The sequence below is a fragment of the Lasiodiplodia theobromae genome, assembly GCF_012971845.1.
Source record: "Lasiodiplodia theobromae strain AM2As chromosome Unknown scaffold_19, whole genome shotgun sequence".
Lineage (NCBI taxonomy): Eukaryota > Fungi > Ascomycota > Dothideomycetes > Botryosphaeriales > Botryosphaeriaceae > Lasiodiplodia > Lasiodiplodia theobromae.
This window is the reverse complement of record NW_023336398.1, coordinates 311,759-338,749: the sequence shown is the minus strand read 5'-3', so window position 1 is coordinate 338,749 and position 26,991 is coordinate 311,759. Positions and strand designations below refer to the sequence as shown.

General features: G+C 56.2%; 8 protein-coding genes across 8 annotated transcripts; 5 read left to right on the top strand and 3 right to left on the bottom strand.

The window, feature by feature from the left end:
- Positions 1–273: 273 nt before the first annotated feature.
- Positions 274–614, top strand: LTHEOB_6591 (NADH:ubiquinone oxidoreductase; the record flags this gene model as incomplete). The annotated part of the gene is made up of 2 exons (XM_035515864.1): positions 274–307; positions 397–614. The coding sequence occupies 2 exons, from the start codon at positions 274–276 to the stop codon at positions 612–614; spliced, it is 252 nt and encodes an 83-aa protein (XP_035372626.1).
- Positions 615–1,143: 529 nt separating this feature from the next.
- On the top strand, positions 1,144–2,721 carry LTHEOB_6590 (uncharacterized protein; the record flags this gene model as incomplete). The annotated part of the gene is made up of 4 exons (XM_035515863.1): positions 1,144–1,339; positions 1,387–1,404; positions 1,460–1,739; positions 1,794–2,721. The coding sequence occupies 4 exons, from the start codon at positions 1,144–1,146 to the stop codon at positions 2,719–2,721; spliced, it is 1,422 nt and encodes a 473-aa protein (XP_035372625.1).
- Positions 2,722–4,294: 1,573 nt separating this feature from the next.
- On the bottom strand, positions 4,295–6,346 carry LTHEOB_6589 (Telomere end binding protein; the record flags this gene model as incomplete). Its single annotated transcript, XM_035515861.1, has 4 exons — positions 4,295–4,553; positions 4,614–5,013; positions 5,062–5,953; positions 6,005–6,346. The coding sequence occupies 4 exons, from the start codon at positions 6,344–6,346 to the stop codon at positions 4,295–4,297; spliced, it is 1,893 nt and encodes a 630-aa protein (XP_035372624.1).
- Positions 6,347–6,960: 614 nt separating this feature from the next.
- On the top strand, positions 6,961–8,933 carry LTHEOB_6588 (Importin alpha subunit protein; the record flags this gene model as incomplete). The annotated part of the gene is made up of 3 exons (XM_035515860.1): positions 6,961–7,197; positions 7,458–7,967; positions 8,025–8,933. 3 exons carry the CDS (start codon positions 6,961–6,963, stop codon positions 8,931–8,933), a joined length of 1,656 nt encoding a protein of 551 aa, XP_035372623.1.
- Positions 8,934–10,361: 1,428 nt separating this feature from the next.
- On the top strand, positions 10,362–12,915 carry LTHEOB_6587 (Microtubule-associated protein; the record flags this gene model as incomplete). The annotated part of the gene is made up of 5 exons (XM_035515859.1): positions 10,362–10,472; positions 10,524–10,576; positions 10,630–10,820; positions 10,898–11,539; positions 11,588–12,915. 5 exons carry the CDS (start codon positions 10,362–10,364, stop codon positions 12,913–12,915), a joined length of 2,325 nt encoding a protein of 774 aa, XP_035372622.1.
- Positions 12,916–16,638: 3,723 nt separating this feature from the next.
- Positions 16,639–18,039, top strand: LTHEOB_6586 (uncharacterized protein; the record flags this gene model as incomplete). Its single annotated transcript, XM_035515858.1, has 1 exon — positions 16,639–18,039. One exon carries the CDS (start codon positions 16,639–16,641, stop codon positions 18,037–18,039), a length of 1,401 nt encoding a protein of 466 aa, XP_035372621.1.
- Positions 18,040–20,846: 2,807 nt separating this feature from the next.
- On the bottom strand, positions 20,847–24,091 carry LTHEOB_6585 (Ring finger domain-containing protein; the record flags this gene model as incomplete). The annotated part of the gene is made up of 4 exons (XM_035515857.1): positions 20,847–20,920; positions 20,971–21,327; positions 21,571–21,922; positions 22,889–24,091. The coding sequence occupies 4 exons, from the start codon at positions 24,089–24,091 to the stop codon at positions 20,847–20,849; spliced, it is 1,986 nt and encodes a 661-aa protein (XP_035372620.1).
- A 582-nt stretch (positions 24,092–24,673) lies between these two features.
- LTHEOB_6584 (Cell cycle control protein) lies at positions 24,674–26,304 on the bottom strand (the record flags this gene model as incomplete). Its single annotated transcript, XM_035515856.1, has 5 exons — positions 24,674–25,137; positions 25,195–25,658; positions 25,713–26,142; positions 26,196–26,240; positions 26,292–26,304. The coding sequence occupies 5 exons, from the start codon at positions 26,302–26,304 to the stop codon at positions 24,674–24,676; spliced, it is 1,416 nt and encodes a 471-aa protein (XP_035372619.1).
- Positions 26,305–26,991: the final 687 nt, after the last annotated feature.

The window sequence follows — 26,991 nt, the reverse complement described above, 5'->3', positions numbered from 1 at the left end:
GTGTGGTGTTGCGACGTTTCGCGAGGGGACGTGAAGAATGTCGCGGTCGAGGCGCCGATGGCGGATGGACGAATGGCAGCGGAGCTGGACCTGCTCACGCATGCCAAGACGGTCGGCTGCGGCAGCAACGAGGGCCGGCCGCGACAACGCGAGATCCATAGCATTGCTTCCACCTGCAATACCACCACCCCCACACGCCCAATCCCTGCCGAGCAGCTAGCCCGCTGCCGTCCATCTCCTTGCACGCTCGCAGCTCGAATCGCCCGTCACACAATGGTCTCCAAGGTTCTCTTCTGGAGCGGCTTCGGTACGCCTGCCCGGCCTCCTCGTCCTCCGCACCACCGCTGGCTGTTCCCGCGTGAGCCGGCATTGGCTGACCTGTCGTCGCTTCCGCAGGTGTCGCTGTCCGGCTATGGCAGCTGGGCATGGAGATGCGCCCGTTCTTCAACAAGGGCTCGCTCTGGGCCTACCCTCTGTACGCAACCATCGGAGGCAGCTTCGGCTACTGGCTGCAGGGCGTCGAGTCCCGCCAGTATAAGCTCCTCGCCGACCGGAAAGATGCCCTGCTCGAGAAGCGGGCCCGCGTCGCCGAGCAGGAGAAGGCCGCCGCGTAAGACTGGGGCGCGCAAACGGGAAATTCGGGGAGGAATCGCGAGAAAACGAAAAATCAAAAGGGCGCAAAGGCCAAGGCGGAGGAACATTCAGACAGACACATGGAGAAACAGAGAATGGGAGCTATCATATCTGGAGGGCTCAAGCGCCTACATATTTGACGCATGCGATGCCGGGGCCGAACCACCCCACGGCGTACAAAGCTCAAAATACACATTTTACTCAATGTCAAGCGTGCACTCGTGATACATCCTACTACTCGGGACAGTGCATGGCGATGACGTTGAATTCAGACCAATGAGCCAGCGTTGCGCGCTGTGACTCCCTTTTCGGACAAAGTGCCAGCCAGCGGCCGAACTGCGCCACCACCTGCTCTGACCTTCCCTCGCGTCAGCTACCTTCAGCCATGCAAAGTGTCCTGATTCTTTCGTAAACGTGTTCTGCTCCCGGTCTCGTGAAGCTCTCGCTTATCTTCGTGCTGCTGCCACTCGGCCCAGCTCGCACGTCTTCTGCACTTTCGTTTCGGCCACCATGGCTCTTCCCATCCTTGGAGATTCGATCAAACCCAAGGGGATCGTTGTCTTTTCCGGCGGCAGCGCCGCAAACAACTTGGTTGACGTGTTCAAGACAGTCGCCGAGCGGAAACAATGCTCCTTAAGCTACGTCATTCCCATTAGCGATAACGGTGGTAGCACATCGGAGCTCATCCGCGTCTTTGGGGGCCCAGGTGAGCATTTATCATCTCTACTAACGCTATTCGCTAACAACATCTAGGTATTGGTGATTTGCGGAGTGCGTTCAAAACCCCACGACCGAAGCGTGTCCCGTTTCCCTGACCGCCTCGCAGGTCGTCTCGTCCGTCTCATTCCTGAGAACGGCGACCCAGAAAGAGCCGCGATCAAGGCTTTCTTCAACCATCGCCTGTGCTTGGATGCCGATGGAGCAAGGCATGAGTGGCTTGATATAGTCGAGGCACGCCACGACCTGTGGAAAAACATCTCTTCGGAAAAGAAGGAACTGATTCGGTCTTTCTTGAACTTGCTAAATTTAGAGATCGTGAAGAGGGTTAGGCCAACCTCCACTTTCAATTTTTCTTCTGCCAGCATTGGAAACCTCTTTCTCACTGGGTACTCAAACGTTCCACCTCTTCATTCCAACGAGCTCCTTCTGACTTCGTGCAGTGCCCGCCTCTTCTCCGGCAGCCTTGAATCAGCAATTTACCTTCTCAGCAGCATTTGTGGAGTGCCGTCCAATACCGCGGTCCTCCCGGCCATCAACACCAACTTCTCGCACCACATTAGCGCCGGCCTCGCCAACGGCACCACCATAACTGGCCAGAATGCCATCTCCCACCCCTCAGAACCCACCGCTCTTCCGGACATGAACTCCCAGAATCCAGAAGACACTGAGGACCATGATTTTGTCGAAGACGCCAACCTCCCCGGCTCTCTTCCCATGCTCCGGAAGCCAAACATCATCTTCAGCAAAGCCGAAGAAGAAGACCTCCCCGCTCGCATCGACCGCATCTGGTACATCAACCCGTACGGACAAGAGATCCGGCCGCCAGCCAACCCGAAGGTTACCTCGGCCATCGCCAACGACAGTCAGGCCGTCGTCTACAGCATCGGCTCGCTGTACACCTCCATCATCCCATCGCTAATCCTACGGGGAGTTGGCGCTGCCATAGCTGCGAATCCGGCCGTGCGGCACAAGATTTTGATCTTGAACAGCACCGTGGACCGTGAGACGGGGCCGTCGTCCCAGCCCTTCTCGGCCTTGGATTTTGTAGCTGCCATCGCGAAGGCGGGCGCCGAGAGTAGGACTCGCGGCGGGGCAGATGCCATCACACCCCTGGAGTACAGGAAATACGTGACCCATGTGATTCATCTCGAGGGTGCGGGCACACCTGCTGTCAATAGAGCCGAGTTGGCAACATTGGGCATCGAGACGGTGCGGCTGTACGGAAGAAGAAGTGGGGGCAGTGGTGGGCAAGGAGAAGGGTTCCTTAGGTACGATGAGAATGCGCTCACTCAGGCACTGGAGGTGGTGATCGGCGGTGGGAAGGACCTGAGAGGTGATAGGAGCAGGCGGAATACATTAGACAATTAGATTATGCGGGATCTACCGCCCTCACTCCCCGTAGCAGTAGATTAATGGCGTCGGATAATAGTACACGAAAGAGCTCTGATACTCATACAGTGTATCGTCCCCATGGAAATTCATACCATCCAGTCCACTGGACGCCTTCTCCACCATCTTCCAAACCAGAGCGAGACAACCAGGGCTTCTACGAGATCCAAACCCATCACGGCTGTAAAAAATCCATAAGCCATACTGTATGGTGCGCCGATATATTTGAATAGAGCGTGGAGGATGAGCAGTGCGTACTTCAAGCCGAGAGATGACACGATAACGGCGCCAGCATTCTCTCCCGACTTCGTCCACCGCCACTGCACGTGCTCCGCCGGAGGAACGCAGGCCGCACACCACAAAATCCATAAAACCGACTCGCTGGCCCAGTATATGGATATGCAGAAAGTCTGTATGACACTAACGTCTGCGGGCTGGTTCACTGTATCAGCCGGAGGACTGTCTTAATATCTCTATTTCCACTTACATTTCCCCAAGTGAGGTAGATCCCGTAAAGGCCAATCCCAGTGCCCATGGCAGAAATGCATATGGATGCATCGTGGACGTTGTCCGTTAAGCTTCGCCTAACAGTAGCCATAGGCTTCGGACTCGACGCGTTCCCGAGGAGTGGGTGATTTCGGCGGGCCAGGTCGTTAGAGAGAAGCTTTTTGAGAGCCTTTGTCGCCACCCTGTGTGTGTATTGTTGGCTGAGAAGAAAGAAGCGTTTATACAAGATAAAACGAATATCTGTTCTTCAATAAGTGGGGGGTTGCAGTTTTGACCAGTGTGAGCGGTCCCAAGGGTGATGTGGCTTCGATATTTGATTTCTGCCTGGTAATCGAAAATGAAACTTGTCTCTGTGCGTTATACCATTCAACTGGAGTGAAATACATACACACGCGGTTACTCTCGAAGTATCTTAGGAAAGCCCATCTTCATTAACGAGCAACATGCTGCTAGTATAATGTTAGCGTAGAAGGTTAAATGTGGTCACTGGAGTGCCTGTAATGATCAATCGACAAAGAAGGAGTAGGAGACATTCGTCTCCCGGCCGCTAGAAACTGTAAAGGTGCGCCGCTCAATGTTACCCGCCGGAATGCAAAAGTATGACGCCGCACTGCAGCTTAGTGCATGCACAAGGCCTTATATCCTGACATTACCTAATGCTAACGGTCGTGCTTGCCTTATCGTCCAGGACAACCTACGAGAGACTTTGGTATCGGATTGGAGAAGGAACTCTGGGTAGATCTAGTAGGGTGAATGTTGAATTGATTATACAAATGACGCAGCAGGCCTCTGCATTTCTTTCATGTCTGAAGAAAGAGCATTGCAAAAACACTGGGAAGCACCTCTATTGGATGTTGGCGCTGAGTATTTAGTCTGGGTATTTGTATACACAATCCGTCAAGACACCTTTCCCTCCGTTTTGCCGCTAACGCCTGTTGACTCCTAATCCAGTGAGCCCTAAAAATAAGCCTGACAATTTCCCCGCTCCGCCGTAGCAGATAGCTAGCAATGGACCTTTGTGGGCTTGGGTAATTGACCACGGCCATCAATCGTTGATTGTTGTGCCATGAAGATTGTAGATCCTTTGGAAACTGGGCTGTGCCCCTGATCCTACCTTTCCAAGCTCCGGCTCCGCCGTAGTGCCTGTTTCTTTGATACAGCAATCGAATGCATTGCTCGAGTGCTGCTTCGCTACGGCGTCGTCGAACGGATCCCCTCCTTCGGACTTCAATTCCTCCAGATTCCCCCATAGGATGAAAAGCTTGTTTTTAAGCTGGTTCAATGTTCTTTTATCCTTGCGTAGACTAAGACAATAAAGTCAGCGCATTACCCCTATATATCAAATCAAGGATGCTTCTGCTTACTCTGCGGCATCAAGACGAAGGAGGCATTCCGCAGCCTTGTCAAATACTAGGAGCGGTATCCTGACAGGGTTCTTGGTTCCAGGAGGTTGCTTTGCATCTTCTACCAACAGGCAGAAGTGCCATTCCCAGTGCTGAGTACCAGCTGAGAGTGCTGTGTAAGTCGTTGAGCTTTGTGTTTGACCTTCTTCACGGATGTCATTGAACTCGGGATCATCCAGGGATCTGGAGAAGTCCTCTAGCTTCTCCGGCCAGAAGTCGACGACGCGAACCCGAGCTCTGTAGATTGCGTTGATGAAGGGCAGATCACAGCTCACTCCGTTTGGTGTCTTATACAGACGTCGTTCGTTGTTTTCAATATCAGCCAGCCGAACTATTGGGTCTTGTGGCCTTTCGCATTTGACTACTCCAAGTTAGTGACAGATTGATAGAGCTCATTGAGAGAACCTACCATGAGAGTTGGGCCCAAGGTGGTCTGCCTCGTTTGCTGGGCTCTCTGATTGTGCCGCTGTTTGTTTCCCTTTTTGTTCCATTGCCTTTTTCTTCTTGTTTTTCTCTTTGCGTGATTGCTTGCCCTGGCCTTGTTGCTCTCGATTTTTCATTGCCGTGAGATAGGCCTGCTTCCGCTCCTTCAATGCACGGACCCGAGGGTCCCACGTCTTGACCATAGTGACATATACGCGTCCTGGATGGTGTCTGTCCCCATGTAACGCGCCCTCAATCTTTTTACCATGGTCATCCATCTTGATGTGGACATTTTGCAGTTGAATAAAATCCCCTTCCTTTACCTTGTGCAAGGAATCAACATGGTTGTCCCAGAACTTCACCTGCAGAGTCATCTGGCCAAATGGTCCTGCCCACTCCCTCTTATGCAATTCGTCAGTGAAACCATAAGGATCACCGTCTCTGCCTACGCTAGTACCTCGGTCTTCGTGGGGATATTTGTACCGATAAAGGAGGGTATTTTCCGTGTAGTCCGTAACGTACATCTCAAAGGTCGGTGGGTACGACTTGACCACTTCGACGACTAAATCGAAGAATTGACTTGGGCCAATGTCTTTGATAAGCCTGAACTTCGTAGACGATTGTCTAGGCGTTGCGGATACGACGGCGGTCGGCTCTGTGGCCAAGTTCGAGCATAGGGCATGTCTAAGAGAGATGGCCCATAATTGCTGTTCTGAGGTTGGCGCTTTGGCGGTTTGCGGGTAGCGCAAATAGTTGAGCATCTGCCCTGAGGCATAGGAGTCATTGAAATGGGGGTCGGGCATGACATTCGGGGGGAATATTATGCATTCGCTTTGATACGACGATAGCAAGAGGTGCTTGTTCGAGAAGATGATGACCTGGAAAGGTTAGTGGACACAAGGCTGGTAGAGTTGTGCTGGGGTGCGGACCTTGAAGCCTCGCAGAATGACCGTGTCGCCAACGTTCTCTATCTGTGGGGCCTGAGGCATATAATGTTTGATGAACCATTTTACTCGTATACTGCGGCCCTCATGAAGCTTGGTTGCGACGGACTTGTCCTGTAGCTGGATAGCGAATTGCATGTCCATGAGATGGTTAGCGGGTGCATCTACGAGGGCAAATGAACGCCTACCACTGCCGTTGGAATCCTTCATTGGCAGGATTTCGCTAACTACGCCGATAACATTGACGGTCTTTTGAGTTGGCTGTTCCAGTGCCTGCTCGATTGTGAGGAAGCTGTCCGGCTGTCTCACCGGCGCTCCCAGCGGCATTGCGGGCGCAAACTCGACGCGTCGCGCGTCGTGACGGTGAGAGCAGAGGGAATGGAAAAGCCGTTGGGTGGTGGATGCTCAGGGTCGCGACAAAATGGGGAAGGTCACGGAAAGCGAGTAGGACATTGCCCGCCCTACCACGGCTGCGGCGTCACAGGCGAGCAGTGGATGGGCAACCATTGGCCGGAGCCTGGTGATCGGCTGGCGGGGCACACGGCGCTGTTGCTGGCGCGGCGGTTGGAGCTGCAGCAGGCCGCGCAACAAGAATCTAGGCGCGTGCGCGGGAGGTAAGAACGGATGCAGGCTCCGCGCTCCCAACGCATGCACTTCGGCGGCGCGTGCAGGGCGGGCGTAGGTTGGCGCTCGCGTGTCGTCATGTCGTGAGCCAATGTGCCAAGACCGGCGCTGACTCATCTGCGCTAGTCGAAAACAGAGCCCAATCCTCGCAGGGCTGTTGCCCGCATTATTTTCCGCCCGCTCGACCTGAACCTCCAAACACCCCACGAGCTTCTTGCCTCACCTTGCACCTGCGCTGCCTGCAGCGATCCTCGTCCCCTCAACCACCCCTCTAACACTCGCGCCCGCATCGTCCGCCGCCGCGAAGCCCCGCCACCATGGCCGATCGCTACATTCCCGAGCATCGTCGCACGACGTTCAAGGCGAAGAACACCTTCAAGCCCGATGAGCTGCGCCGTCGCCGCGAGGAGCAGCAGGTCGAGATCCGCAAGCAGAAGAGGGAGGAGAACCTTGCAAAGCGCCGTGGCATCGCCCCCCGCGAAGGCGGCGGTCCCGGTGCTGCGCTGGGCGCCGCTCCGGACAGCGATGATGAGGGTGGAAACATCGAGAGCCAGGTACGCCACCCCGCGCAGTCGTTCACGCAACCCACCCACGCGAGCAACAGCCCGTTGTCGTGGTGGCGCCGCCGCTTGCATGCCTCTTCCGCCTTGCGCTCAGGCTTTTATTGCCGCTGTTTCCCCGCCTGATAGTTGCCGGGCGAACTGGCCACCCCTTATCCTTATCCACCAGCACGAGCCACAACGAGGACCATGATTGTCTCTCTGAAAGCGTCAATGCTCAAATTTTTGGACCTCTCTGCTGACATGTTGCGTAGCTCAACGAGGAGCTCCCCCAGATGGTCAAGGGCGTCTTCTCCGAACAGATAGACGAGCAGATCCAGGCCACCACCAAGTTCCGAAAGCTCTTGTCCAAGGAGCGCAACCCTCCCATTGAGCGTGTCATCGAGACTGGTGTCGTGAGCAGATTCGTCGAGTTCCTGCGCTCTCCCCACACTCTCGTTCAGTTCGAGGCCGCATGGGCCCTCACCAACATCGCCTCGGGTTCTGCCCAGCAGACCCAGGTCGTCATCGAGGCTGGCGCCGTTCCTATCTTCGTCGAACTCCTTAGCAGCCACGAGCCTGATGTCAGGGAACAGGCTGTTTGGGCCCTGGGTAACATTGCCGGTGACAGCCCCGCGTGCCGCGACTTTGTCCTGCAGGCTGGCGCTCTCAAGCCGCTTCTCAACCTGCTCGGCGACAGCCGCAAGTTGAGCATGCTCCGCAACGCTACCTGGACTCTGAGCAACTTCTGCCGTGGCAAGACCCCGCAGCCTGACTGGCAGACCGTGAGTAGACCCCGGGGATTTTATGCCTTCGGCAAACGCTGAAACTTTACCTCATAGATTGCCCCCGCCCTTCCCGTTCTCGCAAAGCTTGTTTATTCGCTGGATGACGAGGTCCTAATCGATGCTTGCTGGGCGATTTCCTACCTTTCCGACGGCTCAAACGACAAGATCCAGGCCGTCATCGAGGCCGGCATCCCGCGCCGCCTGGTTGAGCTTCTGATGCACGCTTCGACCTCGGTCCAGACCCCTGCTCTGCGCTCTGTCGGTAACATCGTCACTGGTGATGACGTTCAGACTCAGGTCATCATCAACTGCGGCGCTCTGCCCGCGCTTCTCTCTCTGTTGAGCTCCACCAAGGATGGCATTCGCAAGGAGGCTTGCTGGACCATTTCCAACATTACCGCTGGCAACTCGACCCAGATCCAGGCCGTCGTTGATGCTAACATCATCCCCCCGCTCATCCACCTTCTTTCGAACGGAGACTTCAAGACCCGTAAGGAGGCCTGCTGGGCCATCTCCAACGCAACCTCGGGTGGTCTCCAGAAGCCTGACCAGATCCGCTACCTCGTATCGCAGGGCTGCATCCGCCCTCTGTGCGACTTGCTGGCCTGCCCCGACAACAAGATCATTCAGGTGGCTCTGGACGGTCTGGAGAACATCCTCAAGGTTGGCGAGATGGACAAGGAGGCCACGGAGGGCGGCGAGCCGATCAACCGCTATGCGCTGTTCATCGAAGAGTGCGGTGGCATGGAGAAGATCCACGACTGCCAGAACAACGCGAACGAGGAGATCTACATGAAGGCCTACAACATCATTGAGAAGTACTTCTCGGATGAGGAAGACGCGGCTGGCGATATGAACGAGCTGGCTCCTCAGCAGGGCCAGGACGGCACGTTCGGCTTTGGCGCTCAGCCTCAGCAGCAGAACTTCAACTTCGCCAACGGCGGGGACTCGATGGACATGTGAGGTGGCAGCCAAGCCAAATCCGGCGCAGACCTGTTGACAGGATGCGGCGGATGATTGCAGCATTCTAGCGGTGGCTCCCATCGTCCATCCTGGTGCGTAGTCTCGTCCGATTTGTTGTTGGAGCTATACATACCGACAGAGGACGGGGCAACGCTGCTCTTGCCCCAGCGTCGGACCGGGGTATCGAGCACGTGTGCCGATTCTGGACGGACTTGAGGACTGCCTTGCTTTTCCGTAGCAACATCGACGGCCAAAATCCCTTTCAGCCCCCAACAAAACACACCAATACCACCTTTCCGCCCCCCGTCTCCGCGAGTCGTGCCCCCTTCGTCATGACCGATCACGAGCCCCCAAAGATTCACCATCATGTATTCTCCCTTTTGCAGTGGCCAGCTGCCACTGACATCATCATATCCCCGGCGTTCTCATCCGATTCTCGAGTTCTGGTTGTGTCTTCTATGCGGGAAGGGTATTCTTCGTCCTGGCGGTTGTTGATAGACACCCCGTAGGAATTGATTCCGAGGTCTGTTGAAACGGACGCGATGCTGATCAGTGTGTGACTTTATACTTGTGTGGGGCAGTAGCGCGCCATAGCGGCCGCTCCGATCCCAAAATAGGCCTGAGCGACTACTGTCGTCAGGAGTTGGCGTAACGTCGCGCAGAGGCAGCAGGGAAGATTTGCGGCGTTAGCACATGCAGTCAGGCCCGTCCGTAAAGTGAGCAGCGTCACTGCCCGACCGATGAGGCCTGAGTCATTGCAGTGATGTACTGTTATCATCCGAGCGGTCCGGTCGTCCGCGTGGTCATCAGCCCCGTAGGAGCTTGCAAGGTGTAGAGTTGAAACGGCCAAGGGCAGCTCCTTGCAGAGCTGAGCGAGTTTCCGGGGCGATGTCATGGAAGACGGGATTCGCCTGAGGTGGCGGGGCACTGTTGCGGGCAGATCGTTGCACGGATGGCTTGCAGCGGGCGAAAACCGGTTTACATTGGCTCGATCGGGTCTAAATCTCACAGCACTAACACGCAGGTGCCGGGCTGGCGCAGGCTTTGGGGAAGTGCTGCGGTCGGCAGTGGCGGTTGCTGCGGTAACGCTCCCGGCCGGCGCGCGGCTCGTAAACACTAGCTTCAACACCAGGGCGATCCCGCGTCTAAAGAAGCGCTACGTACCCACCTCCTCGCCTCTGCGCACTTTGCCTCGCCACCTCTTCGCTCTCTGAGATCACCGCCGAAGCTCGCTCGAGAGCGCTTGAGGCCTTGCGATCCCCCGCCGCACTGCCGCGCCCACGATCATTACCACTGCCGCAGGCCACCACTCAGAGCAGCTCGCCTATCTGCACGCCCGTCGCTCGGAACGCATTCCGACTGCCCTCCTGCAGTGTTGCATGACACGTAGTCGTCCAGCTGCGTTTTCGCACGCAAGCCTGCACGGCCATGGACACTAGCTACCTGTCGCAGCAGGTAACCACCATTATCGGCCAGCTTCACGGCCTCTTCGACGAGATTGGTGTTCCCAACCATGAGCGCGATGCCCGCGAAGAAGAGGTGCGCTTGCCGTTGCATAACTACTTTTTCGCGTGCTGACCTAGCCTGCAGCTTTTCTCAGCGCTGTCTGCGACGCTGAACAACCAGCTGAAGCTGGTGAACGCGTACGTTGGGCACACGAGCATCTTCAGACGTCGCAGGACTGACTTTGTGACAGGGAAAAAGATGAGAAGGTTGAGGAGGCGCACCGCCTGATTAAAACCATCAAGCAGCTGGAGGGTTCGTTGGAAGGGAGATGCGCTCGCGACAGCTACAATCCTGAGGACGAGAGCCTTCAAATCACATATCCTCTGAGTCACTGCATCCAAGCGCTGAAGGAAAAGCAAAGAGCTGTCGGCAGACAGCACCGTGAGCGCTTTGAACAGGTCAAAAGCAAGTTGCAATTCTCTAGCCGTTCGCCCGGCCCGTGTACTAACGGCGATCAGAACTTGCGCAAGCCCTCGAATCATACGCCTCGCATCTTGAGCCCTCCTTCGTCCAAGTCAAACTCCCTCCGACATCGCCGAATGCAAAGATCCCCCCAACCTTCGACGTCTCACCGTCGTATATAGATTTGCTCGATGAGGAATTTTCGCGCGTTTACGAAGAGTACACCCGCCGAGTAGCGTGGGTACAGTCAACAGCAGACGAAATCATCATGCTGTGGGCGGAGCTAGGGACTCCTCAGGCACAGACCGATCCTGCAATCCTGGAGTTTGCGAGAGAGGCGCCTGAACAATTAGGTTTGCATCAGGATGACCTGGACCGCTTGGGTGCTAGGAAGGACAGGCTCGTCGAAGAAAAGGCGCAAAGGGAAAGGCGTCTGAGGGATCTTCGCAACAACATTGAAAACCTCTGGGATCGTTTGGGGGTTGAGGAAGCCGATCGCAAAGCATTCCTGGCCGGCAATCGTGGTTGCGGCATGAGGACCATCAACGAGTACGAAGACGAGCTTGCCAGACTCAACGAGCTGAAGCGCCAGAATCTGCACCTGTTTGTAGAGGATGCCCGTGACAAATTACAGCAGCTCTGGGACAGTCTGTACTTCTCCGAAGAGGAAATGCTGGATTTCACGCCCGCCTTCTCAGGTGATTATCTCCGATCCACCCTTAATGCAAGTAGCTGACATTCTGCAGACGTTTACAGCGATGCTCTCCTATCTGCCCACGAGGCTGAGATTGATCGACTGGAGGCTCTGAAAGAGCAACGCGCCCCTATACTTGCCTTGCTGGACAAGCACAAGTCTCTCTTACATGATCGAGACGAGCTCGCCGCATCCGCACAGGATGCATCTCGTCTGATGGGACGCGGTCAGAAGGGCGAGCGGCGGGATCCTGGAAAGCTCCTGAGAGAGGAGAAAATGAGGAAGCGAATCGCAAAAGAGCTTCCCAAGATCGAAGCTGAGCTTAGGAAAGTTCTTGAGGCATACGAGGATGAATACGGAAGGCCATTCATGGTCCAAGGCGAAAGATACCTCGACGAGCTTGACGCTTCTGCCTCTGCAAGAACTCTGCCGCCTCGCTCGAAGACTCCATCCGCAGGCCCGGCTACACAAAGACCTACTCTGCACAAACAAAGCAAGTCGACATCATCGTTGGCCAGTGAAGGTACGATATCCCGCTCGAACAGCGTTCGTGGCGGATCGCAGGCTCCTCCTTCTCGGACCAAAACACCGGTCTCGACCAACTTTAACCAAAGTACTGCCAGCTTCAGGAGCAATGCCGATTACAGTATTGGCAGCATTTCCAGAGGACATAACCCGCTGTCCGCATCAGTGTCGTCCAACGGTAGTGTCAGGGGTGGGAGTCCTACCAAGATTCCAGGCCGCGCTCCGCTACGGAACTTGCGGAATAGCAACGACTCCACCGGCGACCGTCGCTATCAGCCCGGAAGGGACGATTTAACCATCCGTGGGAACTCTACAATACGCGGCAACATGGCACCACCGCGTGCCCCGCCGCCCAAGATGAAGGACCTCTTCACTCCTCCCCCGGACACCAACAGCTACGATCGCGAGACTTCCTCTGATCGTGGCAGCATTGTCCGCTCCGTTGCCCCGGAGGACCCCTATGATGACCGCTCGTTCATGTCTTTCGTCCGACCTGAATCTGGTCGCGGTAATTATCCACCAATGGCACCCCCCTCTGCTCGGTCGGAAAGCCGCCAAACGTCCAACACCTCGTCCACTGTGCACACTGCCCACTCGGGATCCGAGAATTGGGAGACATACAGCGATGTCTCCGAGCCTGAGCCTGATGCCAGCGAGGCATATTACGCCAAGCTGCGTGCCAATCACATGAAGCGCTATACCCCCGAGCTTAACAGCACGCACCGCAGATCGAGACCAGCGGGAAGCATTCGTGGGGTTGGTCCGACTCAAATGATGATCGAGCGTGAGGACGACCGCATGATGAGTGCTGAAGGCAGCGAAGCTGGCTGGACGGACGACAATGAGACCTACTGAGTTCCAGCTACTTGTGCATGAGTGGGTCTTGGCCAGGATGGATAAGCCCAGTGCCCCTTTACCTTATGCTCTCAAACAGCCAGCCCGACCCTCCAGCTAGTATTGCAACATTCTATCAGACATGCTGACCGATAGAAGCAAGCTTCAGTGGCATAGACTGATGATTTCCGGATCAACTGGCTGCTCTAGCTTCTTTTCTATTTTGTTACTCTTTTTCTTCTTTTTTTCTGCTTATATGGATACCCTGCACAGGCTACACACCGTCTACAGCAGGGAGGTCCAGCGAATTCTCGGGCACACATAGTCCCGCCAACTCGCAATCCTCCTGACGGGGTCAAGGTGCGTTCATTTATACCTGACCGAGGTATCAATCCAACCTTGCTGTGGATGGTGGGTAGTTGGTCGCCCACATGCTGTCTGGACAGCATTTTTTTTCTCTCTTCTCTACCTCGGTCTGTATACCACGAGAAACGGTTGGAAATGATTTCCCAGGTTTTTTTTTTTCCTGCTGATGCTTAATCCACTTTTTCTGTTTGTTGCTTTCATTGAGTCAACTACAGCTGAGAAAGACGGCGAGACTACCTTTAATCGGGGATCGAGACAAACGAGTAAAGGGTTTGAATGGCGGATATGGGAGTGATGTATGAATGATGACTCTTCTTCCTTTACGGCCATTCACGTCGGAGATGGGGAGGGAAAAAGTCGTGTTTTCTGGCGCTATCCTCACAGGCTTCCTTCCTCTCCCGGCCATGTCGAAATGGATTTGCTTTTTTTTTTCTATGCTTTTCTCTTATTTTTTTTCCTGCACATCTTCCTCTTGTCTTCGAGTCTGCTATTTCTTCGATTACTCTGTGCATGTGCTGTTTCCATTTGTTCTACGTGCTTTCTTGTCCTTTTATTCTGCTTGAGGCTGGAATCGATACGGCGTGAGGAGACACATCGTATCAAACCAGCAAGCAAACCACATGGACATGTATGATTTCGTTTGTCAATCAAGAAACCAGGCATGAAGCTCAAAATTACCTCCACAGCATCCAGTGGCAGGTTTGGAAATCTGTGAATGCAATGTTTCCCCCCTTCCCGCAATCATTAAATTCGCCAACGAATTCTCATCTGTCACAGCTAATCTACGCGCGGCCGGCCGTGCGTCATACATCGTAGGTCAGCTAGAGGTGTGATCCATAGTCCTTCAGCAAGTAAAGGTTTGGCAGCCTGCCTAGTGATCTGGCTAGTGAATGAGGGGGAGCTTCTCTTGCAATGCGGTACTGTTCTCTAATTCCTTGTATAAACGAGCTTTGCAATTGATTGATACTGCGGAAGCTCTGTCGTGGCCGTGCCCGTCATGCTCCTAGAGTGCTTCTCCTCGCCGTCGGCGCCAGCTCAAAAAGCGATTACACGTCTTTTCTTACCGGTCCGTGCTTAAAAATTGGGCTAGTAGTAGTTGTATCTGGTCGGCTCCACCCAGCTGGCCCACCGTATATGCAGGGTCTCTCGCTTCTTATTTTTCCCTCATGTTGAGACGAGGGGTAGAGCGATGCGGTGGAATGCACACATTAAGAGTTGCGGTGCATGTTTTGGCCTTTTTTCACCAAAGGTTGCTAGGTCATACCACTGCCCCCTGAAAATTGCAGTTGGCTTGGGGGCGGAAAACAAAGGGTGAGTGAAGGCCAGCCGTTGGCCTTGGTACGTTTTGGTAATGGGCGCTGTGGGGCTGAAAAGCTTGGGGCATCGGTGTGAGAGGATCTGCAGCTAGGTGCCGAGAAGATTTGGTTGATGAGATCCGGCGTTTGGGCGTGCTGCCTTTTTCATTGTGAGCGTGCATGCTACGGTCGCGTGTCCACCTTCTTAGCTCAGAGGCGATGTTGATGCTTCACGTGAGGCTAGCGCGTGAGGGAGGCTAAGACACGGGGAACTCTCTGCGTGAGCTGCCCTGAACGCAGATGATCAGATCGCGCGTACGGACTCTTCCATGGTCGTTATAACCATGCCAATAACAAACAAGATCAGCGTGCCTATATTGCGAACATGAGGCGGGACGAGCGCGGGAACTGCTCGGGATTTGGCGCCAGTGGTAGCGGAAAGGCTGTGCTCGGAAAGGAGGTGCCCGGTGCATTGCATTCGCTCCATGCCGAACCGACCCGTGGTTGATATGCTACCACTCCCGACTTTCCGAGCACACTACGCACCAGTACTGAAACATGCTAAGGGGGTTGTGGCTCGGTACAAGCACTTGCACGGTCTGAATGCGTTCGCGTTACGGGAGGCGCTATGCTTTGGCCCCGTAGGATTACCTGCGGCAGCAGCCGCTTATTGGAGTGTTCGGGAGCACGTACTCGTGGACGGATCGGCGCAAATAGCGTCATGAGCTGCTCAGGGCGTGGTGGTCCGGCAGCGGGTTATCACACCAAGCGAGCTAATGGAATCAAGATAAGGCCGGTGGTGTTGGGCCAAGCTGCAGGCTGCCGTCATCCCGCGATTGATTCCAAGCAGGCTGCTCAGTCACCGCCGCACGCGACGATAATTGCAAGTCAGGCAAGCAGTAGAAGCCAGCCACGCAAGCAGCAGAAGACCAAGCAGCCCCACCACTAGCAGATTCTGCCACCGTTTCATGCCGAGTTCGCAGCAGCACGTGAGGGGCTGGTGGAGGCGCGCTTATCTCCTAAGGAGAGCGGTGGGCGATGAGGCCTGTGTTGAGAGGCGGCCTGCAACCCCGGATCTGCATCCACGACTGCTGGTTGCAGCGTAGCGCGGCGTCTGTGTGCGCTGGAGCCGGCAGGTGACGCGCAGGAGAGTGGGCGCGCTCAGCGGCTTTTGCGGCGCTGGATGCTTGGCTTCCGGGGCTGGCTCGCGAAGGGGCGATATGAATGCAGCCGTCCCAAAGAGAGTGATGGGTACGAAAGCTTGATCCCATCGTGGGGAGTGTGGGGTTGCATCCGAGGTGTTGGTGGTTGGGCGCAGAGATAAGGGCAGTTGCTCTGACAGGCCGGAGCCCGGCGCATCACGAGACCGCGGAAATACGTCAGAAAGGCAACTGCGGCTTGGCAGGCACAGGCGGAAAAGAGTAATAAGGCGCGCAGCCGACTGCTGTGTCGGCCGCGGCGCTTAGGTACAGACCCTTATTAGAGCAGTCGGAATGAAAGCCGTGGCTGGAGCTTCTTTTTAGGTGGGCTCCCTGCTCGCGTGCCATCTGCGCTAGCCATGGCAGGACCATGCAACGATCGCCGGACCCTGGGCCGCGCCAGCAGCAAAGGGAAGGCGTGGGCGACGTAGTAGTGAGTAATTCCGCCGATACGGCTGGCTGCGCCGCTCTGTTCCTTGCAGCCCTGCGGTTGGCCAGCTGCCACCACCCACCGGCGCGCAGTCAGCAGTCCTTATCTCGAACTTCCCCGTAATCAAGTATCCCGCGCATGCGACCCTTCCCGCGTGCTGCGCGCTGTGTTGTCATCGCTCCAGCTGGAGGCCCGAGTGTCCTTTGTTCATCTCCCAAAACTCCCCGTCAGCCTCATGGTCGCCATCTCCCCATCCGCCCTGTTTCCATTACGAGACTGCTCGGCAAGTGGCAGTAGCTTCGGAGCCTAGCCCGGGCCAACGTCACCATCATCTTCTCCACCGCGCCGCCCGAGGCCGGGAGCCTAAGCGTATTACTACCACTGCTCGCTCGCAGCCATGATGGTTCCGCGCTCCTACCGATATACCTCCTACCACCCTCCCCCCGACCGCAGCATGGGTTCCGTCAGGATGTCGCGATCACGCTCACCCGCCCAGCCCGACCTCAGAAAAGAATCACCACGACCCTCTGGTCCCCAGCAGCTCTCCGCAAAACCCGCCGTCTCGCCGCCCGCCCACTCGAAGCCCATGGTCATTCCGGCTCGCACCCAGCCCCAACAAGCTCCGCCGAGAGCACCTCACAGCTCGCGCAAGCCCCGATCGGCATCCGAGCACCAACACAACGCAGTTCCGCCCGCTGTCGCAGCGCTGCTCTCCGTGACATCGATTCCTAGACCACGACGTACCTCTTCGCCGCGCCGTCGCCTTCAATATGCCGACCGCCGCATCTCCATCGACGAGCTGATTGAGGAATGGAGAGCCGAGGACAAGGAGATTTCGCCGGGAAGCTATGGATCACCGCTAGACATTTTGCTGGAGCGCGTCGAGGATTGTGACACTGACGATAGCTTGAGCATTGAGGATGGAAGCCAGAAGGAACGCGACTTTGTCTCTCCTCGCTCTGTCTCAAGCGAGTCCATCCCGTCCGTGCCCGATCTCGACGAAGATCGGTCAGTTCTCTCCTGGAGCAGTCCTTCTACCCCGAGGTCACCGTCGTTGGCAAGAAGAGCAGGCGAGAGGAGGGAGAGGAGGGTTGTATCTTCACCACCGAAAGAGGCTATTCTTGACCACCCGCTACTACACTACGGCTTCGTTGAAAATGAAGAGGATGTACCGCCACCCCCGGCCCCTGAGGTCAAGATTGAGCGCCAGGCCCCAGCATCAAGGTTGAAATCGGCCTTCACCTCAAACCTTACTGCCTCTATCCAGGCCCTCAAATCGGCCGCCAAGTCCTTTTCCAACTTTACAGCTCCGAGCGTTCCGCCGGATGATTTGCTAACTCGCTCTCTGCTGTCTCCCCGGTTTGCGAGCGAAATGCGGCCTAAGAACTTCCAGGGTACCCCGGATCCAGCTCTCCGTCGCTACCTCAACCCGAGCACTTCGAACAGGCCGCTTTCTGCTACTGAACTCTCACAGCAGCTTCACGAAGCCCTTCTGCACGGCCAACCTGTAGACGACCCTGGCGATGGACCCATGATTCAGATGCAAACATACGAACGCCGCTCGCGCAGCCAATCTCGCGGCAAGCGCCGTACCACGGACCCCGCGTCGGAAGCCGGTCGTGCCATGAGCCCACAGCCAGCCGTGCGCCAGAGAGAACCCCGCGAGAATAGCGACTTCCTACGTGTCATTGTGCTGGAGATGAACATGCGCCGCGAAGGCAAGCTTGATGCGCGCGCTATGGGCAAAGCCAGGATCTGGCTTCCCCCTCGCAAGATCAGCACACGTAGCGAAGAGGAGGATGCAGTGGATGGAGTTCCGGTGCGATGGGTGGGTGTGCTGGCAGGCGCGTATTGAGCGGCTTCCAGGAGCCTCCAGCAAACAGTCATACTTGCATCAGGAGGCGCAGGGGATGCGGCTGGGGAAGGGTCGACATGCGACGTTCACCAAATCCCCGTCCCAGCATTACGTTGGATCTGCAGCGCCGCAGGAGACCCAAAGACGCAGCTTCCGAAAAGCGCACTCGCTCCGAAGCCCATACCTCACCGGTTCCAAAAATCTCTGCAGCGCCAGCCCTTGCTGCAGATAGCGGCACGAAACGGATAGCCTCGAGTGCAATTCCATTTTCCAGCATCCCCGAATATCGACTATCGCCATCGAATTCTCCCGTCGCCCCTGCCGGAAATAATCACGGTTTTCGCTTCGACCCGAACGGTTCCGCCAAGGCGAAAAAGCAATAGAGGCAAGACCCTGCGTCGATATTGTTCCCAAGGACCACATCCATCCTTGTGCGCGACCCATGGCAGCCGATCACATGAGCGTTGCCCTGCAGAGCGCAACAGACAATTTTTTTCTCTGCACACCGCTTCGGCCTTCAACGTTGCGCATGCCGACGCACCCTGCGATCTTCCTCGAAGGCCGGTTCCACTACCTTCGGGCCGCCCGGCCTTACTCTTATTTCGGGAGGCAAAATCCCTTGCCGGCTAAACGTCCCCCAACAATCTACGTACGCGATCTCAGCGTGCCTGCCTCCAGTACCCTTGCCGGCAGAATGGTGCTAGCTGTATGAGGCAAGTGAGTGGAAACGACTGGAACGAGCAAAAAAGAGCACTGGCGTGGTTTGGGCGGGGCGTGGCTTGCGTGGGCGCGGGTTGCATCGGGTGCTCCAGAAAAATTCGTTGTGTTTCCGCCATGTGGGGGCTGCACGAGCAGCGTGGGATGGGAAGGAAAAATCGAAATTGGTTTTTCCTTTGCTGCCCGAAGCTCGAGCGAAGCGCCTGGCGATGGACCTTCCACTTCTCTGCTGGCTCCGTTAGCCCGCCCACTCGACCTGCCTCTTGCTTGTTGGCGTCTGCTCTGCCTCTTTTTGCAACCTAACATTGCGCACCTTGGCGGCATGACTATCGTCTTACCAAGCCGGCAAAGGGCTCGTCCACCGGGTGGAGCTCGCGAATGTCTCGCAACCTGCACGTGCCTTTACGTCGACAATCTTCCTGCTCACCTGTCTGCAGACCACGTGCTTCCCGGCTCTCGCCTGCCCTGGCTCCTCAGGACATCTCGGGACTGATTGTAACGTCATGAAAATTTCCAGGTCTGCCAACATCCTTCGCGACTTTCGTCAGGCAACCTGTCGGCTTGTCACCCTAGCTGCCGACGATGACGGGATCAAAGCCGGCTTTCATCACCAGGACCGTCATTTCTCCATCTTCGTCACTGCGTTCATTGTCATTGTCATCACCATTAGCGAGCATTGCACAGCATAAGCACTCCCGGCAGTTCACCGGACCGTCATGATTGGCATTCGCGTTTTCGACCATCATCATCGTCGTCATCATCATCATCATCATCATTCATTGTTGATATCTTTGTGTCTTTTTTGCAGGTCGTGTACAAATGGCCGGCCTACCAACCAAGCAGGCAGGACCTCGCACAGCAGAGGTTGTCTCATCTTAAGTGGTTTGCATGCATTGTTTCATTTATATCTCATTTCTAGCGCTTTGGTAAACTTGTAAGCTTTTTGGCGTTTTGTGGTATCTGGGATCATGGGCATATGGGCATATGGGTATTGGGTTTCAAGGCATTGGGGTTTGGGTTTGGGTCTGGGCATGCATATTCTTAAGCCCTTTTGCAAGATTCAGGTGGGCGGATGCGAAAGATACCTTAGATAAGTTTTGTTGGTTGTTTACGTGGACATGAAAGAGAGAATGAACTGCTTACTGCAATCCCATTAGAGAACATTTGACTCGCGACTGTCCTTGATATTCAGCGATGATACAACGAAATGCGTTTTGACATCCAGTGAGCATGACGCAAATTGAGCATCCGTTAACCACTTGATGAATCGAGAATTACTAACTTGGTCTAGACACAATTGTTTACTGGACGTCGCACTCTTTAGGTGCGATACTCGTTCACATACATCCTCGTAAGACCTTGTTTGCTCGCGACCATAGCCCTTTGATGGAGCAAAGGTTTCAATGTACGCGGACCCGCATTAAGCCAGTGATCGTCGGTGGGGGGATGTACATGATAGGCCGGCCACGACACATGCCACCTCAATGATAAGCTGGCGAGTGTCGGTAGGTATATCTGTTGTGGTGCTAGCGCGCAAAGGCGTGTGTTAGAGGCAACAGGAGGTCAGAGCAAATGCGCTGAGAAATTCACAGGCCATGATGAACATCTGCAGCGGGGTATCCCTGACCGCTGCAGCGTACCTCGCCGGTACGAAGAGGCTGCGGGGACGGAAGCTGTGGGTTTGCCGTGCATGAAGAGTACGCCAGATTCCATTTGCCAGAGTCCTAAGGGTGAGATGATGCTGCCTGAACGGACATGTCTGCGAGATAGAGGCACATATACAAGGGCGCACCATCTGGCTTCTCTAACACGGGGTTCGCCGTCTGGAACAGATAGCTGATGGCCAGGGGGTCGTCCAGTTCTTTCCTTTTCTGCTATGAAGCTCCCGACTCTACTTCGTTCTTCCACAAACATACTTTATTATTCGGCCCCTGAAGTCTCCTAGCGTGTCATATGATACGCGTGGGGGTGCTTCGAGCCAACTAGGTCTCCAGAACTCCGAGTTCTGAGCCTAGCGGCCCCTACGTCCGGGTGCTTGGGACAGCACACCTTTGTGAACCTTCTGCCTCCGTAACTCCTCGCTTACCCACTTAGTCTGCCCTCTTCTTCCCGCGCATGACGCGGCGCCTTTGGGCCATCATGTGCGAGTAAAGGATGTACGAGCCTAGTACGGGTCAGTGCACTGATTCAGATACGGAATGAAGACATGCATACCAGGTACGTAAATGGCCAACACAGCCCACAAGCCGTAGGCGATAAGGGGATTCAGTTCGGCGGCCGGGCCGGTTGCCTTGTATACCAGCCAGCACTCGCAGGAAATGCCGAGCGGGTAGAGCACGTAGAAAGTATTGTACCGCAGCCAGCTCAGCACGGCCGGAACCTTGCCGCTGCCCAGCAGGAAGACGAAGTAGCTGTAGCGGATGACCTCGGTGACGGACCAGGCAAGCAGCATGCCGGCGAAGGCGGGCGAGTGCGCGGTTGATTGGGGGAACGGATAGGCAATGCCCCACACCAGGAGGAGGCGGGAGGCCACCTGCATGAGGGTGGTGAGGAGAGGCGCGCGGACGATGCCTGGAGAAAGAACGCCGTGGTCAGCATATCTGCACGCAATCTCCTCTCCAAGTGCCATCTTCTCGTCCCTCTGCTCGCCCGTACACCTATTATCCTGGACTCCAATTTCTCCCATGTCCTCCTCCACAACTCTCCCCACACTCCATACACCTGCGTGTTCGCTAGTCCAACTCGCTTTCCCTTACCCTAATCCGCCTTATCCTTGACTCATAGCCGCTTCCATATAGTAGAAAAAAGACTCACCAAAAGCAGCGTGTCCCACCTCGGCCAGCGCCAGCGTCTGCACCCAGCGCACGAAGTCGTCAACGCCACCGAAGACGTTGGTCAAGCCGACCAGCGGCACAAGTAGCACGACCCGGCCTAACACGGCTGTCCATAGCAGCGCTGATGCTGCATTGTACGAGAGGAGATAGGTCTGCGCGACGGTACTGGTGCCTGCCTTGGGCTTCGTTGTCGGGGCGGTGGAGGACATGGTCGGCTCGGACGAACGAGTAATGGGCGGGGTGGTTTCGGCGCCAAGGCCGATTGGATTGTTTGTAGTGGTGAGGGAGAGCGAGGCAGTGTGGGCGATGCTCGTTGCGCGACCAGAGGGGAGCTAGGTAGGGTAGCTTGGAAGGATAGCTGGGCGAAGCAATTGCAATGCGCAATGATCAAACGGCGTGGTCAAACAGCTGATGCGAGGCTGCTGCAGGCCACCGCTAGTTGGTACGTGCCGTCGTCTTTCAACAAAAATGTTTTTGGGCGGTGATGGTTGGGGAGAGAAGACAGTAGCTTCCAGCCGAGGCAAGTCGGCGTTAGGAGGTACGAGTCGCCGACACCATCAACTCGTCTCCTCCACCGCCACAAACAATGGTCTTCGTTTCGAGTTGCTACTGTGCTCGTCCATGTCTTGTTGGTGCCACAAGCAACTCACTGTGTTTCAGAAAGCTGTACTGCATTGCTGCTCTCGGTTCAAGACGTCAGGCGACTTGCGCCTCTCGAGAAAAAAGCAGCTGTCTGCCGCCATATGCAGGAAAGGGTGCAGCAGACCAAGGCGACCTGGAATATCCTATGTCGGAAAGCAGATGATCCGCCCATGATCCATAAAAAAAGAGACCTGTCACAATCATTCCCGTTCCAATGATGCCCCTTGACCCCCATGCCCATCCAGTCCTCTCATCTACCATTTGACGCACATCAACGCCAGTGAAAAAAAAAAGAAAAAGAAAAAAAAACTCCTGATGCTCACCCAGTGCTCGCTTTTTCGCCGCTGTGAATGAAAACAGAAAGACAAGATGCAGAAGGTAAGGTGGGTTCCCAAAGGACTGGGCCGGTTTCACAAGAACAACTGGACCATGGCTGTTCGTGCCGTGCACTTCTTGCCGCAATCCTTTACCACGCACTTCTGGAAAGGGTTTGGTAGGCGGCTACTCGAGCCAGCAGGCTCTTTGCCTTTGCGTTTTGATGCATGTCGATTCCTTGCGCACTCGCCGCAATATACCTTTGCATAGTTCGCATTAAAACGGATTCTATTGAAGTCCTTGGGCCGAGTCGGCCACTGTGCTGCTAGGGGTGTACTTACATGGCCGCATGCCCTGATAACCCACACTTGCCTCTTCTCGTCTCCTTCCGCGCCTGCGCACAGCTCTGCGTCACAATTGGGACAGGCCAGAGCATCGCCCTCCTCCGGCGAACGCGTGAATCCGGACGGGGCTTTGGGGGGAGCTTCGTATGTCGGCGTGGTCTCGCGCTCAAGGCCGAGGTCGAAGGCGGCAGCGCCGTAGTTCATGACGCCTGGTCCGAGGAAGCCCGTATGAGCATTGTTAAGCTCGAGGAGGCCATCTGGATCACGTCCAATTAGCCGTTGAATGTACGGCGCCCTCTGCGACGTCCGCGGGCGCGTGTCACGTTGATCTCGCCGCTCCCTCAGCCGTTGGTGCTGGTGCTGCTGGACAGACGTGCGCTCACCGAGTATGTGCATGAGCCGCCGGTGCACCGGGCTGTTCCTTCGACTGCGCGTCCTAAAACCCCCATCGCCAGGAGGTGCCCTGTTCACGCCGTGTCTGGCTCCAAAGTCGGCAAAAAACATCTCGAACTCAAAGTCGTCTTCCACATCGGTGAGGTCGACAGCCGTCGCCGGTGCTCGTCTTCGGCCGGGAATCGTGCGCGACGAGACGAACTCAACCTCCGGGCTCGAGGGCGCGGCATTCTGTGCTGGCGGGGGCGGTGGCGGATGAGCAGGCGTATCGTCGGAGAGGTCGATGATCTCTCGAGCAAAGCGCGGCGGGCGCGAGGCTCGGGCTGATTGAACCGGCGGAGCGATTGGCGTTGCGGACGAGTCGGCCAGAGCGGCATCGTCTTCGGAGGTGAGGTCTATGACGTCCGCGGGCGGGCGATGGCTCGAAGCGGCGGGCGTGGACATGGCAGGCCGTCTGAAGTCAAACCCGTCGCCGGCAAAGCGGTGGCGGAGAGGAGGAAGGTGCAGGCCGGAGGTTTGCGGGTGTTGAGGGGCGTGCGGCGGAGTGGTGGAGCTGGCGGAGGGCGGAGAGTTGGCGCGGCGATGGAAGGGCGCTGGACGGCGAAGGGAGGCTTGGTCGGAGCTCTCGCGGTGGCCGCGTTGCATTTCGTCGTGCGATCTCTGTGCAGGCAGGGCCGTCAGTTTTTGTCGGGTCGTCAGCGGCAGCCGCTCCTGCGCAATCTGGGCGGCAGACGGCACGCTGGAATCGGCTCGTACCTTGGGGATACGATGATGCGGCCAGCCGTTGGGCGGGTTCGTGCTATCCATGCTCAGGTCCTGGAGAGTGCGCTGCTGGCAGAGATGTGCTGAGAAGGCGGGCCGGGGTTGTGGGTGTTGCAGGTCGTGGGCAGGCGGCTCCAGCAGCGCCAATGCGGCCGACGGTGTTTGGTGGCGGATTAATGAGGTGTTGTGATTTGAAGGCCCTTGCCAGCGGACTCGGCGGCTCGACTCGACCTTGCAACCCCATGCACGAATGGCGCGCTTGGTGCTTGCTGGTTCTGTGCAGCAAGCAACGGCAGTTTGCGATTTTGTGCGGGCGCTGCGAGCGGTCGAGAGTCTCACCTGGCCATGTCGCCGGCCGGGGAAGCTGCGTCCTTCCTGCGCCGAAGCGACGACACCAGCAAGGGAGCGACGATGGATTCCGCTGCGTTTTTGTCCCGTACCACACGCAGAAGGGGCCTGTCACCCCGGCCTGAACTCTCAATGGACCCTTGGGCTGCATCACTGGACCGCCGGTACATGAATCGCCAAAAACCGCCCTGATGTCATTCCAGTCTCTGATCGCTTTCTTGCGATTGCCCAGATAATCTACGCATGACGCCTATCCTAGATACCCCCACGCCGGCTCCTTCAAGCTGAGCCCAGCTCCACCAGTCCTCCCTCGGCCGTCAGCGCCACGAGCGACTGCGCCGAGGCTCCCCACACCACCGCCGCCGCCGGGATCGCTTTCCTGAACGGCTCCGACCACTGCTTGCCCGCCTTTGCGTAGTGCTGCACAGCAACGCTGCCCGCGCCTGCCGCAGCAAGGAACTGGCCCGTGTAATCCCACTGCACGCTTTCCACCGTGCTGCCAATGTCCAGCGTCTTGATGCTCGCTGCCTTCCGCAGATCCCAGATCTGGACTGTCGTCTGGCCCTGCACTGCAGCCGCCAGCCAAGTGCCATTCTCGGAGAAGGCAATTGTTTGCAGAGGTCCGCCTGCATCGAACGTCGCCATGCTCTCACCATTCTTGACGTCGAACACCTTGATCTGGCCATCCCGACCGCCTGCAGCAAACAGGTGGCCATCAGGATGAAATCCCCCGCAAAGCAGTTCTGAAACACCATCAGTAAGCAAGAATGAAAACAAAACTATGGTTGCATAGTACATACCGGCATCGGTGAAGACCTGCGTGAGCTGCTTGTTGCTGCTCAAGTCGTAAAGGATGTAGCTCTTATCCACACCGGTCGAAGCAAGGATGTCGCCGCATGGATGGATCGAAAGCGATGTTGCCGCTCCTGCATGGGAGCCAATCTGAGCCACCTCCGCACCGTTCTCAAACACCTTGACTGCGCCCGTCGATGTGGCAATAACTGGCTTGTCATTGTACCAGGCACCCGCTGTGACGCTTCCGCCGGCCTTCAGTGCCTGAACCACCTGCTTTTGCGAAAGAGAGAAAACGCTGGCACTGCCGTCCTTTCCTCCAGTAAGCGCGAGGTCGCCGCTCTTGTCGAGAGCGAGCGCCTTGCCGCCGGGATATAGGGACTCCGTCTCGTGCGTGGTGTCAAACGATTGGACCGTCTCCGGCGTAGCCCAGCCCTCGGGAATAGGGCGCTTTCTCCGCGTTGCGGACAGCCTGGAAAGAATTAGTTTGCTAAATCAGCGCGAGGAGATTCCGCGGGCGACCTACTGCTGATGTGTCTCATCAATCTTCGCCACGACCGCATCAGGGAGACTAGCGCTATCCACCTGCATGGCATCTCCGCCACCAGCACTCACGCTGATGCGGGAGAGCGCGTTGCGAGCCTCGTCTCTCTCGCGCGTTAGCCGCGCGATGACCCTCACGGCAGCATCGTGTTGGTAGAGGGCCGTGCTGAGCTCCTGCCGAGTTTGCGCAAGCTGTTGCTTCAGCTGGTATGTCTCGAGGGCAACGGCATCCCATTCGTTCTGAAAGGCAGCGAGGAGCGAGGGAATCGAAGTAAGAGTTGGCGGACGCGGGCGGACGACGCGCTGGGTTTTGAGCTCGACCAGATCATCTACAGTGAGCTCCTCGCCATTGACGGGGTCGGTGCCATGCTCAGCAATGTATGCGTCAATCAGGCGCTTCTCAAAGACGTTTCCTGCGTGCGTGTGAGCTTCGGCGCGCGTCAACAAAGCTTGGAAATCTACGGACCGCTTTTCTTGGACGCGACGGGGACCTGCGGCGCTTCACCAGAGACTGCAAGAGGGTCAGCAGAGGCGATTGGAACACGGTGCGGGTGTGTCTTACTTGCGCACAACATGTTGGCGGGGGTGGCTCGGTATGGAGGGCAGCTGCGTGGAGCTGCCTGAAGCGGAGCGCGAACGAACAGGAACTTCTTGGATGCAAACACGCCAAGACTTCACACACTGCCCGTCAAACACGCTAACGTCATGAAGATCTGCGGCTTGATGACGGGATCTTCTCCGGCCTCAACCTCACCTCGTCAATCCTTCGCCACACCTAAAAATTCTGCTAAAATTCAAGAGCCAACGTCAACCTCTAGGCCCACGTGGCGATGCTGCATCGTGTACACAGTCGACCTCCGAGCTACAGCCGAACAGTAACCTTAAGCCACCGTGCCGCATGCGGCGAGAGTAGCCGCGGCAGGGTAGTGAAAATCGGCTAGCAATCGACGCATTTCGCCGTGTGGGCTTTCAAAATTCTCACAGAATCCCCACAGTGGGTCTCAGAGGGCAATGCTTTTCCATGTTTTGCGAAAGGTATTACAGCTCTCCGTAGTTTAAAAAAAATAATAATCAGATGCAGACATGAGTTTCAAAAGATAAATATACAGAAGCATCCGGATGAAAATCCCAACTACTAATTAAACTAGAGTTCGACCCAGACGTACCAGATGGATGGTAAAAGGTTAAATTCTTTTGCAATTCACAATACTATTCTCCGTGAGTTTAGTTTGCAGAGTATCGTGGCAATGAATAGGTGTAGA